Source organism: Silurus aristotelis, assembly GCF_946808225.1.
Source record: "Silurus aristotelis genome assembly, chromosome: 7".
NCBI lineage: Eukaryota > Metazoa > Chordata > Actinopteri > Siluriformes > Siluridae > Silurus > Silurus aristotelis.
The window spans coordinates 7,645,860-7,659,240 of NC_139580.1; the positions used below are offsets into that span (position 1 = coordinate 7,645,860).

A 13,381-nucleotide genomic window follows, 5' to 3' on the forward strand; every position below is an offset into this window, starting at 1 on the left:
TTTTAAGGGTGCCAACTTTTTCAGTCTAATTGTGAGACTGTGTGACAGCATAAAAGCGTAAAAGCCTATTTCAACAATCCTATTCAGGTACACTTAATGTACACTCTCACACACACACACACACACACACACACACACACACACACACACACACACACACACACACACACACACACACACCTTAATTCAGGTCCTCAGTTTGGTCATTGTTACAGCGAATGCTAGACCAGTATTTAGACCATGTTAGATTTATGATCCACCATTTTAGCTACACTACACTATGATTTTTTAACATCCCATTCCACATTTAATTTCCATTTGCTCTTATAATAACCTCCACTCATCTGGGAAGATGTTTCACTAGATTTTAGAATGGACAGCCATCAAATGAACAATTACACAATTTTCATATTCATTCCTTTATTCACTTACTTCTGCATTTAAAGGTGCTGTTACTATAGAAACGATTACATATTACGTATTAGTACCTGCTTTTGAAGAATCACCCTCTGAACAATTAGAATTAACAATTGATTTATGATTGTTCAGCTAATAATCTCATTTTATTGATGTTGAAACCTTTACTAACCAGAGTGATGGAGGTCAGCAGAGGTGTAAAGAGTACCTGAATATCATACTTAAGTAAAATTATAGATACCTTACTGCAAAACTTACTCTATTCCAAGCTAAAAATCACCAAGTCCATCTTCAATTAACAATGAAAATGAATGTATCATGTCACAAAAAAAAAACATTATTTAATGGACATATAAAATAACAGTAAATAATTTTTATATAAAAAAAAAAACAAGTATTCAGAGCTGACTGTAGATTGATGCACCTCTTAGTCTCAGAAAAAGGCACTAATTTGATTTAACTTCAAGAAAAACTGGTTCACAATTTTCTTTAATATATTTAAGGCCTTTTTCGGACTCTAAACAAGGTGAGTGGAGGTAAAAATGTCGCTTACAATCAGCAGATGTGGGTGGGGGAGTGTTGAGCCTTCAAGACCTCTATCTTCAATAGAGGTACAAAATTTAATTGTTAAAGGTCATTGCCAATTATTATTAATTATTAATATCATGGGGTTAAACGTACATACATTGAATCATAAATGTAGTTGAGTAGAGAGTAAAAGTTACTTATATCTTTGATACTCAGTAAAACTATAAAGTAGCCAAAAAATTACTAAAGTACAATAATGAAGTAGATTTAGTACAGCACTGTGTGTCATGATTGTGATCTAGATTAAGATTTAGTGTAGGCCTTAGAGCACGGCCTTTTAGCCTGAGCCTTTCAAAGAAACAACACACTCACACACACACACACACACACACACACACACACACACACACACACACACACACGCGCACACACACACACACACATGCATACACACACCTGGCAGTTTCTCTCCACTCTGTGTTGCCATGTCGGATGGAAAGTTCATCCAGCTCAGTGAAAAGATCATGAGGAATATGCTCCACATCTCCGTCCTCAGTACCCAGAATACACTGAACACGTTGAGATGGGGTGTCTACAGGGAGAGAGCAGAAAACATGATGAGAATGGATGTGTGTGTGTGTATATATATATATATATATATATATATATATATATATATATATATATATATATATATATATATATATATATATATATATATATTTATTTATGTGTGTGTGTGTGTGTGTGTGTGTGTGTGTGTGTGTGTGTGTGTGTGTGTGTGTGACTTATTGGTGTATGAGTGTATGTTCATGTAAAACAGGCTACAGGTGTAATATTAACAATCGGTCTGGCATTTCACATACCACACACACACACACACACACACACACAAACACACACACAAACACATCTCACAGGTTCACCTTAAGCCAATTATGTGAGTGTGAAAGTCAAACTGAGAAACAAGACCCCCCCAGAGAGGATTTTGTGGGAAAGACAGTGATTTGTAATTGTATATTTCTTCATGGAAAATTTCAACATTGGAGTGGAAAATCTTGAGTGGCCTGCTATAGAGCTCTGACCTCAACCCTTTAGAGCACTTTGGGATGAAATGGAACGTTGCCAGAACATAAGGGTTCTGTGTGTTATGAACTGAAAGATGTATTTTTGTATTCGAATTACTAATGTTACATTTTTAGTTCTGTGATGTGGTCATGTGACCCATTTAACACAAAAACAAACTGAGAAAACAAACATATTTTAAATGCATGACTGCTTTTAAAGTCACGTGACCCATTCAACACAAAAACAAACCAAATGGAGGACAACGCACTAAAAAATTACAGGATACACCATAGTTAATAATGCTGTTAAAGATTTGTATTACTTTGTACAACCTACAGGCTTTTCTTTTCTTTTCTTTTCTTTTTTTATAAAGATCCAGACGTTCTCAAGTCTTTGAGAAACTATAAAAAAAATGCTACTTGGGTAAAAGTTTGTAGACACCATATGTGTTTTATATGTGCTTTATTGATGCTTCTTGAACCCCATTATTTCACATTAAGTCCCCCATTTGCTGTTATAATAAACTCCACGCTTCTGGGAGGATGTTCCACTAGATTTAAGAGTGTGCTTGTGGAGATTTGTAATGGTGTAGGGTGAGAAACACTGTGTTTCCCCACGGACCATTATTACTGACGCACCACCTGCTCAAGTCCGGAGCCCTCTGGACAAGTAAACACTATGGAAGCCCATTTACACCACATAAAAAATTGCCTGAATTCATTATTTTTGTCTCACAATTCTAACTTTATTTCTCGTAATTCCGAAAATAAAAAGGGCTACAATCAATAGAATGACATGCTACCGAACTGAGCCTCCGATCCCTGGAGAGAACTCTTTCTAACAATCAGCTCTGGAGGAGATGGACCAAGACAGATAAAGCAGAGGAGATCTCTTTCATACATTAACAGCTTCACACTCCAGGCCACAACATGGTTACCAGTGGATGCACCAGAAATAAACGTTTTAACGAGAAACAATGTCACAATTGCGAGAAAAAAAAGTTTTTTTAAAAATGTAATTTGTTTAATTCTAACTTTTTTAAAAGTCAGAATTAAACAAATTACATTTTTTCAATGTGGCAGAAATGGCCTTCCATATAACACAATAGACGCTGCAGAATAAAAAATAGAGGGGAAAAACAACGAGGGGCGAGGAGAAGATTCAGGCCAAAGAACACAACAAAAAGTTTCCACATTTTGGGATCATTTTAAAATAAATCAGTGTACAATGTGTTTACCCTTTTAAATTCATTTAAAATAGATTTTTTTTAATGTATATATTTGTATTTGCCTTTTGATTTATTATGCCAATTAAATGCAGCTAAATAAGTTTAGTTTTTACAGATATTCTTGTATGGAATTTCAGCAATTAAACTGCAAATTTTTCAAAAAAGTAAACAATTGAATTCAATTATTTTTATTTGTATAGCGCTTTTAACAATAAACATTGTCTCAAAGCAGCTTTACACAGATAATGTGGTGATTAAAAGTGAGTATGTTCTTTATAAGTGTAAGTTTGTCCCTGATGAGTGAGCCGGTGGCGATTGTGGCAAGGAAAAACTCCTTGAGACGGCATAAGGAAGAAACCTTGAGAGGAACCAGACTCAAGAGGGAACCACATCCTCATCTGGGTTGCACCGAATGTCCATTTATTACAGATAAATGATGTTGAGGGGTACAGTGATGGTGATCAGAGCAAACTGTATTCCTGAGTCAGTGTAGCAGACTGTTGGCATTATCTACAGTCCAAATCCATCCTCAAAGCCCACGTTCTTACTCCATAATTTTATGGAACCACCCAAGACGTTGATGAGAAACCATCCCCAGCTGCACAGAGTGGCCTCCAAACGTGAAACAAATGACTTGTACATTTTAAGAGCACCGTCTTATCTTCTCTTGTATATTTAGTATTGCTCATTAATAAAGCAAAAGTATTTCTTATCCAATTATTTGATTAATTGATGGAATAATTGGTAGAATACTCAATTACTAAAATACTAATTTATTGTCAAATTGGTCCACTTTGGAGAGCATTTTAACAAAAATCTCCGTTTTCACTTCTCTTAGCGTGGACCAATTGCCAAAACGTTGTAACAAATATGTTTTTCCGAATGTATCCGGATTAATGCGGATGTAGACTGAGACCACCTCAAGCTGAAGTGAAGACAATCTTATGCTTAACATGTTAAAAAAAAACTGCAAACAAGTAGCTCGAGAGCCCAAAGGATGGTTAATCGCGGCGCATGTCCTAAGACGAGGCCTACCTTGTGCGAGAGATTCTCTTTCGCCCGCATCCTGCTCGCATTCTCTCTCTTTGTTTCTCCTGCGGTGGTGTCTATGTCCTCGGTGTCGACGCCTGTGTCTGTTCTCCTTCCCAAGAGGGACGTGAACCCCTACATACACTGCTCTGTGACCTTGAACGGAGCAGAACAGACCATATTAAAGATTCGATTATTAGATTTCAAGATTTGAGATTTTTTCTTTTTGGTCACAAACATAGTAATATGCAGAATACAACTCGCAGTGTAAATGTAAACCTGATCGGCTGCTCAGAAATTTGCACATTAGATAAAAATAAATAAAAATTATAAATTATAAATATAAAATATGCAAATATATTTAGATGTGCAAAAGGAAAGTACAAAATATAATGAGGTATAACAAACCAAAAACAATGAAGATATCTATTTAGGGTGCTGTGTGCAAATGCAGAATGAACACTAATATGATTGAAGGGAGAACTGAGCATTAGAGACGTATGGGATGGTTAAATGGGCATGCTCGTGTGAAGAATTCTGATAGCTTGCATAAAGAAGCTTCTCCTAAGCCTCTCATATTTGGATCAGACAGTGGAATCGCTTGCCTGATGAAAGAGGTCTGAACAGGTAGTTACTGTGTTGATTAGGGACCTTGATGATCTTAACAGCTTTGTTTCTCCTCAAATGTATATAGAGAAGAGAGCAGACCCCGAGATGCTAAGTACACTACCTTCTGAAAGTCTTTACAGTCCTGTTTTTCAGCAAATGACACACAAACTGAGATGCACTGCTGAAACCCTGTATTTCCTCAGCTGCCACAGTTTTTTTTTTCTTTACCTGAGATTGTGTGTGAGCAGACCATTTTAGGATCTCAGAGACATCAACTCCAAGATATACATCTACTGTATATTAATGCCATTTGGCAGACGTCTTTTTTTTTTGGCAGACGTTTATTTAATTCACACAACTAGACAGCTGTGGGGTTAAGGGTCTTGCTCAGGGGCACAGCAGTGGCAGCTTAGTGTGACTGGGATTTGAACTCACAACCTCCGAAGGTTAATGCTTTAACCACTAAGCTACTACCTCTCCAACAAAAGGTTTCTAAACTGGCGAGATTAACAGGAAACTAGAGAAACTTCCATGTCCTGATTGTTGGGGTGCTGGTGGTCCACCCATAATTTTTTTCTCTCCTCTAAATCTGGGACATGATGCATACCAGAGGATCCCCTCTGAGTTGATTTTGTCAGAATGCAAGGAAATCTTGAAGTATTTCATCAAGTGCTCTAAATTCATTGACGCCAATGTAAATAGAAATATCCAAAACATCATAGAAATATAATGTAATGTTCCAAAAGTTCCAGGAACAACTGTGGCACTGTTTTAAGCACATCCTGAACTTTATTAATAGGTTCAGGATTGATATTAGCAATAGCAGATTTGTTCCCTATCTCTAATTTTACACTATAAGTATAAAGTGGAGTGATGGAGGGTGGACAAATCCCTGATATATCCCGATATATTAGATCTGTGCTTTGAACAGAAAGACCATCAAGATCTTGCGTCACCTTTTAAAAACGAGGGTTGTAAATGTAGTACAGAACTGCATGTGCTTTTCAAGCTTCGTGACTGCGTTGTCGCTGTGTGGACAGAGCTTGATTTCGAAATAACAAAAAATGGTGCACAAAACAAAAAACATCCAGTAAATTGAGAGCAGTCAGAGGAAAATGGAGAATGGTCAGATTGCTTGAGGCTGACAGGAAGTCTATGGTAGCTCAAATAATCACTCTTGACACCTGTGGGGAGCAGACAAGCATCTCAGAACAAACTACATGTCTATCAAAAACAGGAGACCACAGTGGGAACTTTGTGAAAAAACATCACCAGGTTTTCTCTAAAGACAGATTCAGATGTAAAAGCACCAGGACTAGCGTTTATTGTTTGTATTTATTTTTAGTTCTGTCAAAAAAAAAACGGAATTGAAATAAGTGTCTAATACATTATGTCCATCTATGCTTCAAACCCTTCAACATTTTAATGTAATGATCTCAAATGCTCTTTTGTTTTCATTTCTCTGTTCAGGTTGACCACACTGTGGGATCTGGATGAGCTTGTGTTTCTCCTCAGTGATGAATTCACAGCGGGTGATAGACTCATTCTGCCTGGTGTGCAAACTTTGAGTCTTTTCCGAATATATTTCCTCAAAGCAATATTTGTCATCATTAATGAATAATTAAATAGTCTCACAGTTTGCACTTACCATTCAGAACAAATTTCTGAAAGATATTTCTTTCACCTTCATGTGAGGTGTTAAAGGCTTATCAGGTCTACAGTCATGTCTGTTCACCATGATGCATAGTTAAATTAATTTATAAATAGACAGATAGATAAGATGGATAGATGGATGATGGATGGATGGTGTGTAGTGGGTTTTGGGTAATGCAAATATAGTTATGGAATAGATTAGCAAAAACATTGTGTTTATAGAGGCAGGGTGTACGAATAGATAGGTGCTAAACAGCTGCTTGATGGACAAAAGACTCCAGAGCTGGTGGATGACTGACTGATTGGATTGGATTGGATTGGATTGGATTGAATTGTATTGGATTAGATGGATGGATGGATGGATGGATGGATGGATGGATGGATGGATGGATGGATGGATGGATGGATGGATGGGTGACAGTAGCTGGCTGGCTTGATTCATAGATGTATGTATGTATGTATGTATGTATGGATTTATGGATTTATGGATGGATCGATAGATGGATAGATGGATGGATGAATGAATGGAGAGATTACTTACTCTCTAGTTCTTCATTCTCGAAGTCTGCATGTAATGCTGATCTGGTCTTGCCGTAGTCAACAATAGCCTCTTCACTGTGACTCTATGATCACACACAAACACAAACACACACACCCACACACACCCACACACACACACACACACACACACACACACACACACACACACACACACACACACACACACACACATAGCAACATGCTGTGAAATATGGGATTTCAGATAGCATGTTGCAGGAACACACTGTCTTAGCCTTTTAGACCCAAACTGCAAAAACCAATATGCGGCTCTCAACTTTCGACTTCACTGTTTGAGACTAAGACATGTAATTGCACTCAAAGACTCCCTCTCACAGTACTACCAAACACACACACACACACGCACGCACGCACGCACACACTCGCACACACACACACACACACACACACACACACACACACACACACACACAGACAGACAATAATGGAAAGCCAGCTGAATAATTGATTCTGAATAGGCTGAAGTAATGAAGCTATCACTCAGAAAGTGTAGAAAGGAGGTAGAGGACGTGCAACTCATTGCTAACATCACCCACATTTTGCACTTGAGTCTTTTAAAATGTAAATTATTATTTATTTTAATTGTATATTAATTCACCTTCATATTAACATTCACCTTCAGATCTGTCTCTCTCTATCACACACACTCAAACGATCTTTTAACAGCCAAAATAGCATTCACGATATCAGAAAACAACATGAAGCTCATAATTATACTTTTAAACACAAACCACACAAACTCCCACTGACACACACTGAAACACTCTCTCCCTCACACACACGCCCCTTTTCACATTGACAGGATCCAAAACACCAGGTCTAATTATTATGTAAAGCAGCATCACAAATGCCACAACCACCAGGCTCTTTGTATCTGCATCCTGACATTAATTGCATCCTACAGCATTCTTATCTCATAGACACAGAGACACAAAATACAAAAAAAAAACCTGTAGTCTCTGAAAAGTTTAACTCTAAAATAACAGATCATATAAATGGACATCCAAGAATTCCAGCCAGATGATCTACCACCTGTCTATCCACTGTGGATTCAGGAGCAAGAGATACATTTAGCAAAAAGCAGTGGCATACTGCAGCAGGAAGCTCAGAAAAAAAACTACAAAACTATTCCTTTCTCCTTTATTGTTTTAGATACCGCCTACAGAAAGAAGAGGGAAGACTTTTCTAGAAATAACATGCCTCTAGTACAGGGGTGGGAATAATTTTTTCCATGGGGCCACATGAGAAATATTTTTTTAAAAGCAGCACATAGCATTGTTTTGACAAACTGGTAAGAGTATATGTTATGATTAAGCAATGAAAAAGTTAAGTTGCCCTACAAAAAAAAGTCATTTATTCAATCAATTTTCACAAAACGAGAACATTTTTACCATTGTGACTCATATTATTTTTCAGTGGGAGAAATCTTGTCTCTGCTGTTCTTTAACGAGTGCATCAAAAGTCAGGTTGAATGTCTGAGGTGAAGATTTGTTTGTTCACATAGGTAGGTAGAGCTAAAGAGAACCAACATCTTCTGAGCATGTCTTCTCATGTTTGGAAAGTTCTCTTCCTTGAAAGAAGAGTAAAAATCCAGCAGTTAACCTAACAAAGTGCTCTGCCAGTATCACATCAGACTGCGGTCAATTAGTTCCAGCTGAACATCACTGGGTACATTACACCCACACTACAGGTAAAGGGTAAGGAAATCATGTCCATTTCATCCTCGAGTGTTCTGAGGAAAACTCTTTGAAATCAGTTGATAGTGTGACTCTTTTAGGGTTTGCATGTGAGTGAGAGTGTTGCTCTCCAGTTGGCTTGAAAGAAACTGCAACTTTCTCATGAAAGCCTTTACCAGACTGTGCATTTAATGAACAAAAAGGCCAACAGCAAAGGCAAAATCTGCCATCCAGTCCTCATCTGAGAGCTCTGGGATACCTTTGCCTTTCTTCTCACAAAACTCTCGAATCAACGCTTTTAGGTCCCTCTTTTTAGGACTTTGCCCAGGCTGATCCTCATTGATGTTGTAGAATATGCACTGATCAGGCATAACTTGCCGATGGCAGGACAGAAGCAGGACTGTGTGGGTGCCAGGGCAGGATCATGTTAGGGTCAAGGCAGGGCAGGATCTTGTGGGCGTGAGGGCAGAAGCAGAACTTGTGGGTGTCAGGGCAAGAGCAGGATCCTGTGGATGTCAGGGCAGAAGCAGGATCTTTTAGGAGTCAAGGCTGAAGTAGAATCTTGTAGGAGTAAGGGTAGAAACAGGATCTTGTGGGTGTCAGGGCAGGGGCAGGATTTTGCCGTTGTCAGGGTAGGAGCAGGATCTTGTGGGTGTTAGGAGGAGTTCAGAATCCTGTAAGCTTTAGCACAGGACAAGATACCCTGCAGTGGCCTCAAGACAAGACAAGAAACATGTGAACATCATACATTTAGCAAAGGATGTGAATGTGATCAGGAACTTAGTGTATGATCTCATCTTCGATGTTGTAGCATATACACCAATTAGGGATAAAATTATGACCTTGTGACATTATGACCAGGGAAGCAAATAACACTATCTTTTCATCATGGCACCTGTTAGTGGGTGAGATGGGTAAGCATAAGGATAAAAGCTGTTGCTATCAAACATTGTTTACCCAATCAACTGACCAGTGTAATAGTGAAGGGATAGAACTAATTGTATTATCCCTTGTATTTTTAAAATACAAAAATACAGTAGTTTATTTTGATGCATGGTGTGGCTGCTGTATTTAGTAGATAATGCTCAATGGGTCAGGACTGTTTTGACAGAAAAAGGGGACCAACACTATATTATTAGGCAGTATTAGGCAGGTTGTCAATGTTATGCCTTTTCGGTGTATATATGAAGAAGTTCTAGGGCAAAATGTAAAAGATATATGCTAGGCATGTGTTATTGACAATGATTAGCCTGCACCATTGAACCATTCTGAATATTTTAGAGCTTCTTTTAATAAAAGCTATTTAATACTATTTCTGTTTTGCCCAAAGTGGAAACAAATAATTGGCGGTCTTTGAGACAGTGACAAGTGTGCTACAGATTGCAAATTATTGAAAGTGTCATTTGAGGACAAGCATAAACCTAATCAGACTGGGGCTTAGGGTCACCAGACGCTTCTGGTTGTTATTATTAGCCGTGTTAAAGGTGGCAGCAACCGGTGATTAAAGTATTTTATGTCAACATAACAATGGAATGGCACAAGCACAATCCGCAAAGGGCAAAGCTGCTCTTGGGTTCTTATTGAGCTGACAGGATTTACATCAGCACATCAAGCTCTCTCTCTCTCTCTCTCTCTCTCTCTCTCTCTCTCTCTCTCTCTCTCTCTCTCTCTCTATCTCTCCATCTCTCCATCTCTCCATCTCTATGTAGAGCTCGTCTCCCTCGGCTTCTCCAGGGCTCCGGTTTCCTTGGAGTGTTAGCAGGCTAATCAAATGCGTCGTGCGTATTTTTCGTTGTCTCTAAGGACTGATACTGACTTGGTAGCTAGTAGATAGGACTGCTATCATCATCATCATCATCATCATCATCAACACAATCCTAGCATCAAAACACACAAGGATGTAAGTGATTCTGTCTGGAGGTTTGCTCAAACACTTTTAACATTTAGCAATGAGGCTGAAGTAGAAGCTCTGCATGAGCTGTGATGCAACAGATGCACCATGGTGTTCACAACCAAAACACACCACAGGTGGCTGGAAATAGCGCATGTGTGTGTGTGTGTGTGTGTGTGTGTGTGTGTGTGTGTGTGTGTGTGAGAGAGAGAGAGAGAGAGAGAGAGAGAGAGAGAGAGAGAGAGAGAGAGAGAGAGAGAAAAAGAGAAAGAGAGAGAGAGAGAGAGAGAGAGAGAGAGAGAGAGAGAGAGAGAGAGAGAGAGAGAGGAAAAAAAAGAGAATGTGAATAACAGCTGATAGCAAGGTCACCTCTGATTGCTACAAGACACACACACACACACACACATACACACACACACATACACACACACACATACACACACACATCCACACCCATCCTAGGAAATAGATGGAACATTTCATTGCAGGCACTCAGTGTGTGTGTGTGAGGGTGTGTGTGTGAGGGTGTGTGTGTGTGGGGGTGTGTGTGGGGGTGTGTGTTGGGGTGGTTCAGTAAGTGTGTTTCTGAGCTATAATAGTCCTGCATCTCATGCTGAGAGATATCACCTGGGAGGTGTGACACGTGACAGGATAAGCCGTCCACGACCCCTGGCTCATACACGCAACAGTACAACGAACCTGGTGCTGACTTGTTTTTTAGAAAGTACTCTCACTATCATACACACACACACACACACACACACACACACACACACACACACACACACACACACACACACACAGTTTGATAGCCCATTTCAAACATTAAACTCCATGTTTGGCAGAATGGATGCTTTTATAGTGAATATTTTATAGCAAAATGATTGCTTCAATACACGGTTCTTCCTCAAATTTTTACCTCAAAGTTGGAGGTACACAATTAAATAGGACGTCTTTGGATGCTTTAACATAAAACTTTCCCTTCACCTAAATTAGGAAAGCCAAACCTGTTCCAGCATGACAATGTCCCTGTGCACAAAGCTAGCTCCATGAAGATATGCTTTACATGGGTTAGAGTGGAAGATCTCCTACTATAAAGCTCTGACCCTCAACCCTATTGAACACCTTTGGGATGATTTGGAACATAGACTGCACCCCAGGCCTCCTCACCTCAGCCACATCAGTATATGACTTTACTAACACAAATCCCAACAAGCACACTCCAAAATCTAGTGGAACATCTTCCCAGAAGAGTGGAAGGTATTATAACAGTGGAATGGGATGTTAAAAAATACCCAATCATCCACAAACATTTGTTCTTTCACCAAAACCTTTGATGTTTAATCATGTCTAATACAATAAAGAAATCAGGATTCAACAAGGCTGAAAACAGTTTTAAACAGTTCGCAGCCACCCATTGAATCTAGCGCTTGATTGATTTTTTGCATCCTATCTAACTCCACAGGGAAAGCTCAGTGGTTAAAATGTTAAACTTCTGAGCAGAAGGTCATGATTTGTAGAAGGTTGTGAGTTCAAATCCCACCACTACCAAGATGCCACTGCTGGGCTCTTAACTCTCAACTGCTTAGTTGTGTGTATACCGAACAATCATAACATTATAACATTATGAATGGTGATTGAATAACACTGAATATCTCTTTATCATGGTACCTGTTAGTGGGTGGGATTTATTAGGCAGCAAGTGAACATTTTGTCCTCAAAGTTGATGTGTTAGAAGCAGGAAAAATGGGCAAGTGTCAAGATTTGGATAAGGAGTTAGACAAGGACCAAAATGTGATGTATAGACGACTTGATCTCCATAACTACAGCTCTTGTGGGATTTTCCTTGTCTGCAATAGTCAGGATTTCTTAAAAGTAGTCTAACGAAGGAAAAGTGGTGATCCAGCGACAGGGTCATGGCCAGCCAAAGCTCACTGATGCATGTGAAGAGCAGACGAGCTCCTGTAGCTCAAATTGCTGAAGAAGTTAATGCTGTTACTGTTCAAAGGGTCTTTACTGTTTTGCCAGCAAAAGAAGAGCAACACAATGGTAGGCAGGGGGTCATAATCTTGTCTGATCCGTGTATAAGATAATTGTAAGTTGCTCTCGAATGCTATTCATAGACTTTATTTCAGTATTCAACACAATCATCCCTCAGCACCTGTTTGAGAAGCTGAGCTTGAACACCTCCCTCTGTAACCGGATCCTGGACTTCCTGACTGGAAGACCTCAGTCAGTCCGGATCGGGAACATCACCTTCACACTGAGCACTAGGTCCATCAGGGCTGTGTGCTTAGCCCACTGCTGTTCACTCTGCTGACTCATGACTGTGTAGCAATGCACAGCTCAAACCACATCGTCAAGTTCGACAATAAAGCAATCGTGGTGGGTCTCATCAGCAAGAACAATGAGTCAGCATACAGAAAGAAGATGCAACAACTAACAGCCTGGTGTAGAGCTAACAACGTGTCTCTGAACGTTGACAAAACCAAAGAGATGGTTGTTGACTTTAGGAGAGCTCAGAGCGGTCCTCGATGGATCCTCTGTGGAGATCGTCTAAAGCACCAAATTCCTTGGTGCTCATCTGGTGGAGAACTTTATCTGGTCACTTAACACTAGCTCCATCATTAAGAAAGCCCAGCAGCGTCTCCACTTTCTGAGAAGTTTAAGGAAATCTAATCTTTTTCCCCTCATCCTACAGAG

The 13,381-nt window shown here is 39.3% G+C and overlaps 2 protein-coding genes across 4 annotated transcripts in view; one reads left to right on the forward strand and one right to left on the reverse strand.

Annotated features, from left to right (window-relative positions):
- The window catches only part of LOC310729111 (uncharacterized protein), a 239,346-nt gene that overhangs the window by 125,686 nt on the left and 100,279 nt on the right, over window positions 1–13,381 (forward strand). The window lies entirely within an intron of this gene.
- LOC310729008 (sodium bicarbonate cotransporter 3-like) overlaps window positions 1–13,381 on the reverse strand; it is a 55,595-nt gene that overhangs the window by 39,893 nt on the left and 2,321 nt on the right. For all 3 annotated transcript variants that reach the window (XM_083546947.1, XM_083546948.1, XM_083546949.1), the window contains exons 2-4: window positions 7,074–7,155; window positions 4,277–4,426; window positions 1,402–1,537 (exon numbers count right to left, since the gene is read on the reverse strand). In XM_083546947.1, the coding sequence (XP_083403073.1) occupies window positions 1,402–1,537; window positions 4,277–4,426; window positions 7,074–7,155 (368 nt within the window). The remainder of the gene's footprint in view (window positions 1–1,401; window positions 1,538–4,276; window positions 4,427–7,073; window positions 7,156–13,381) is intronic.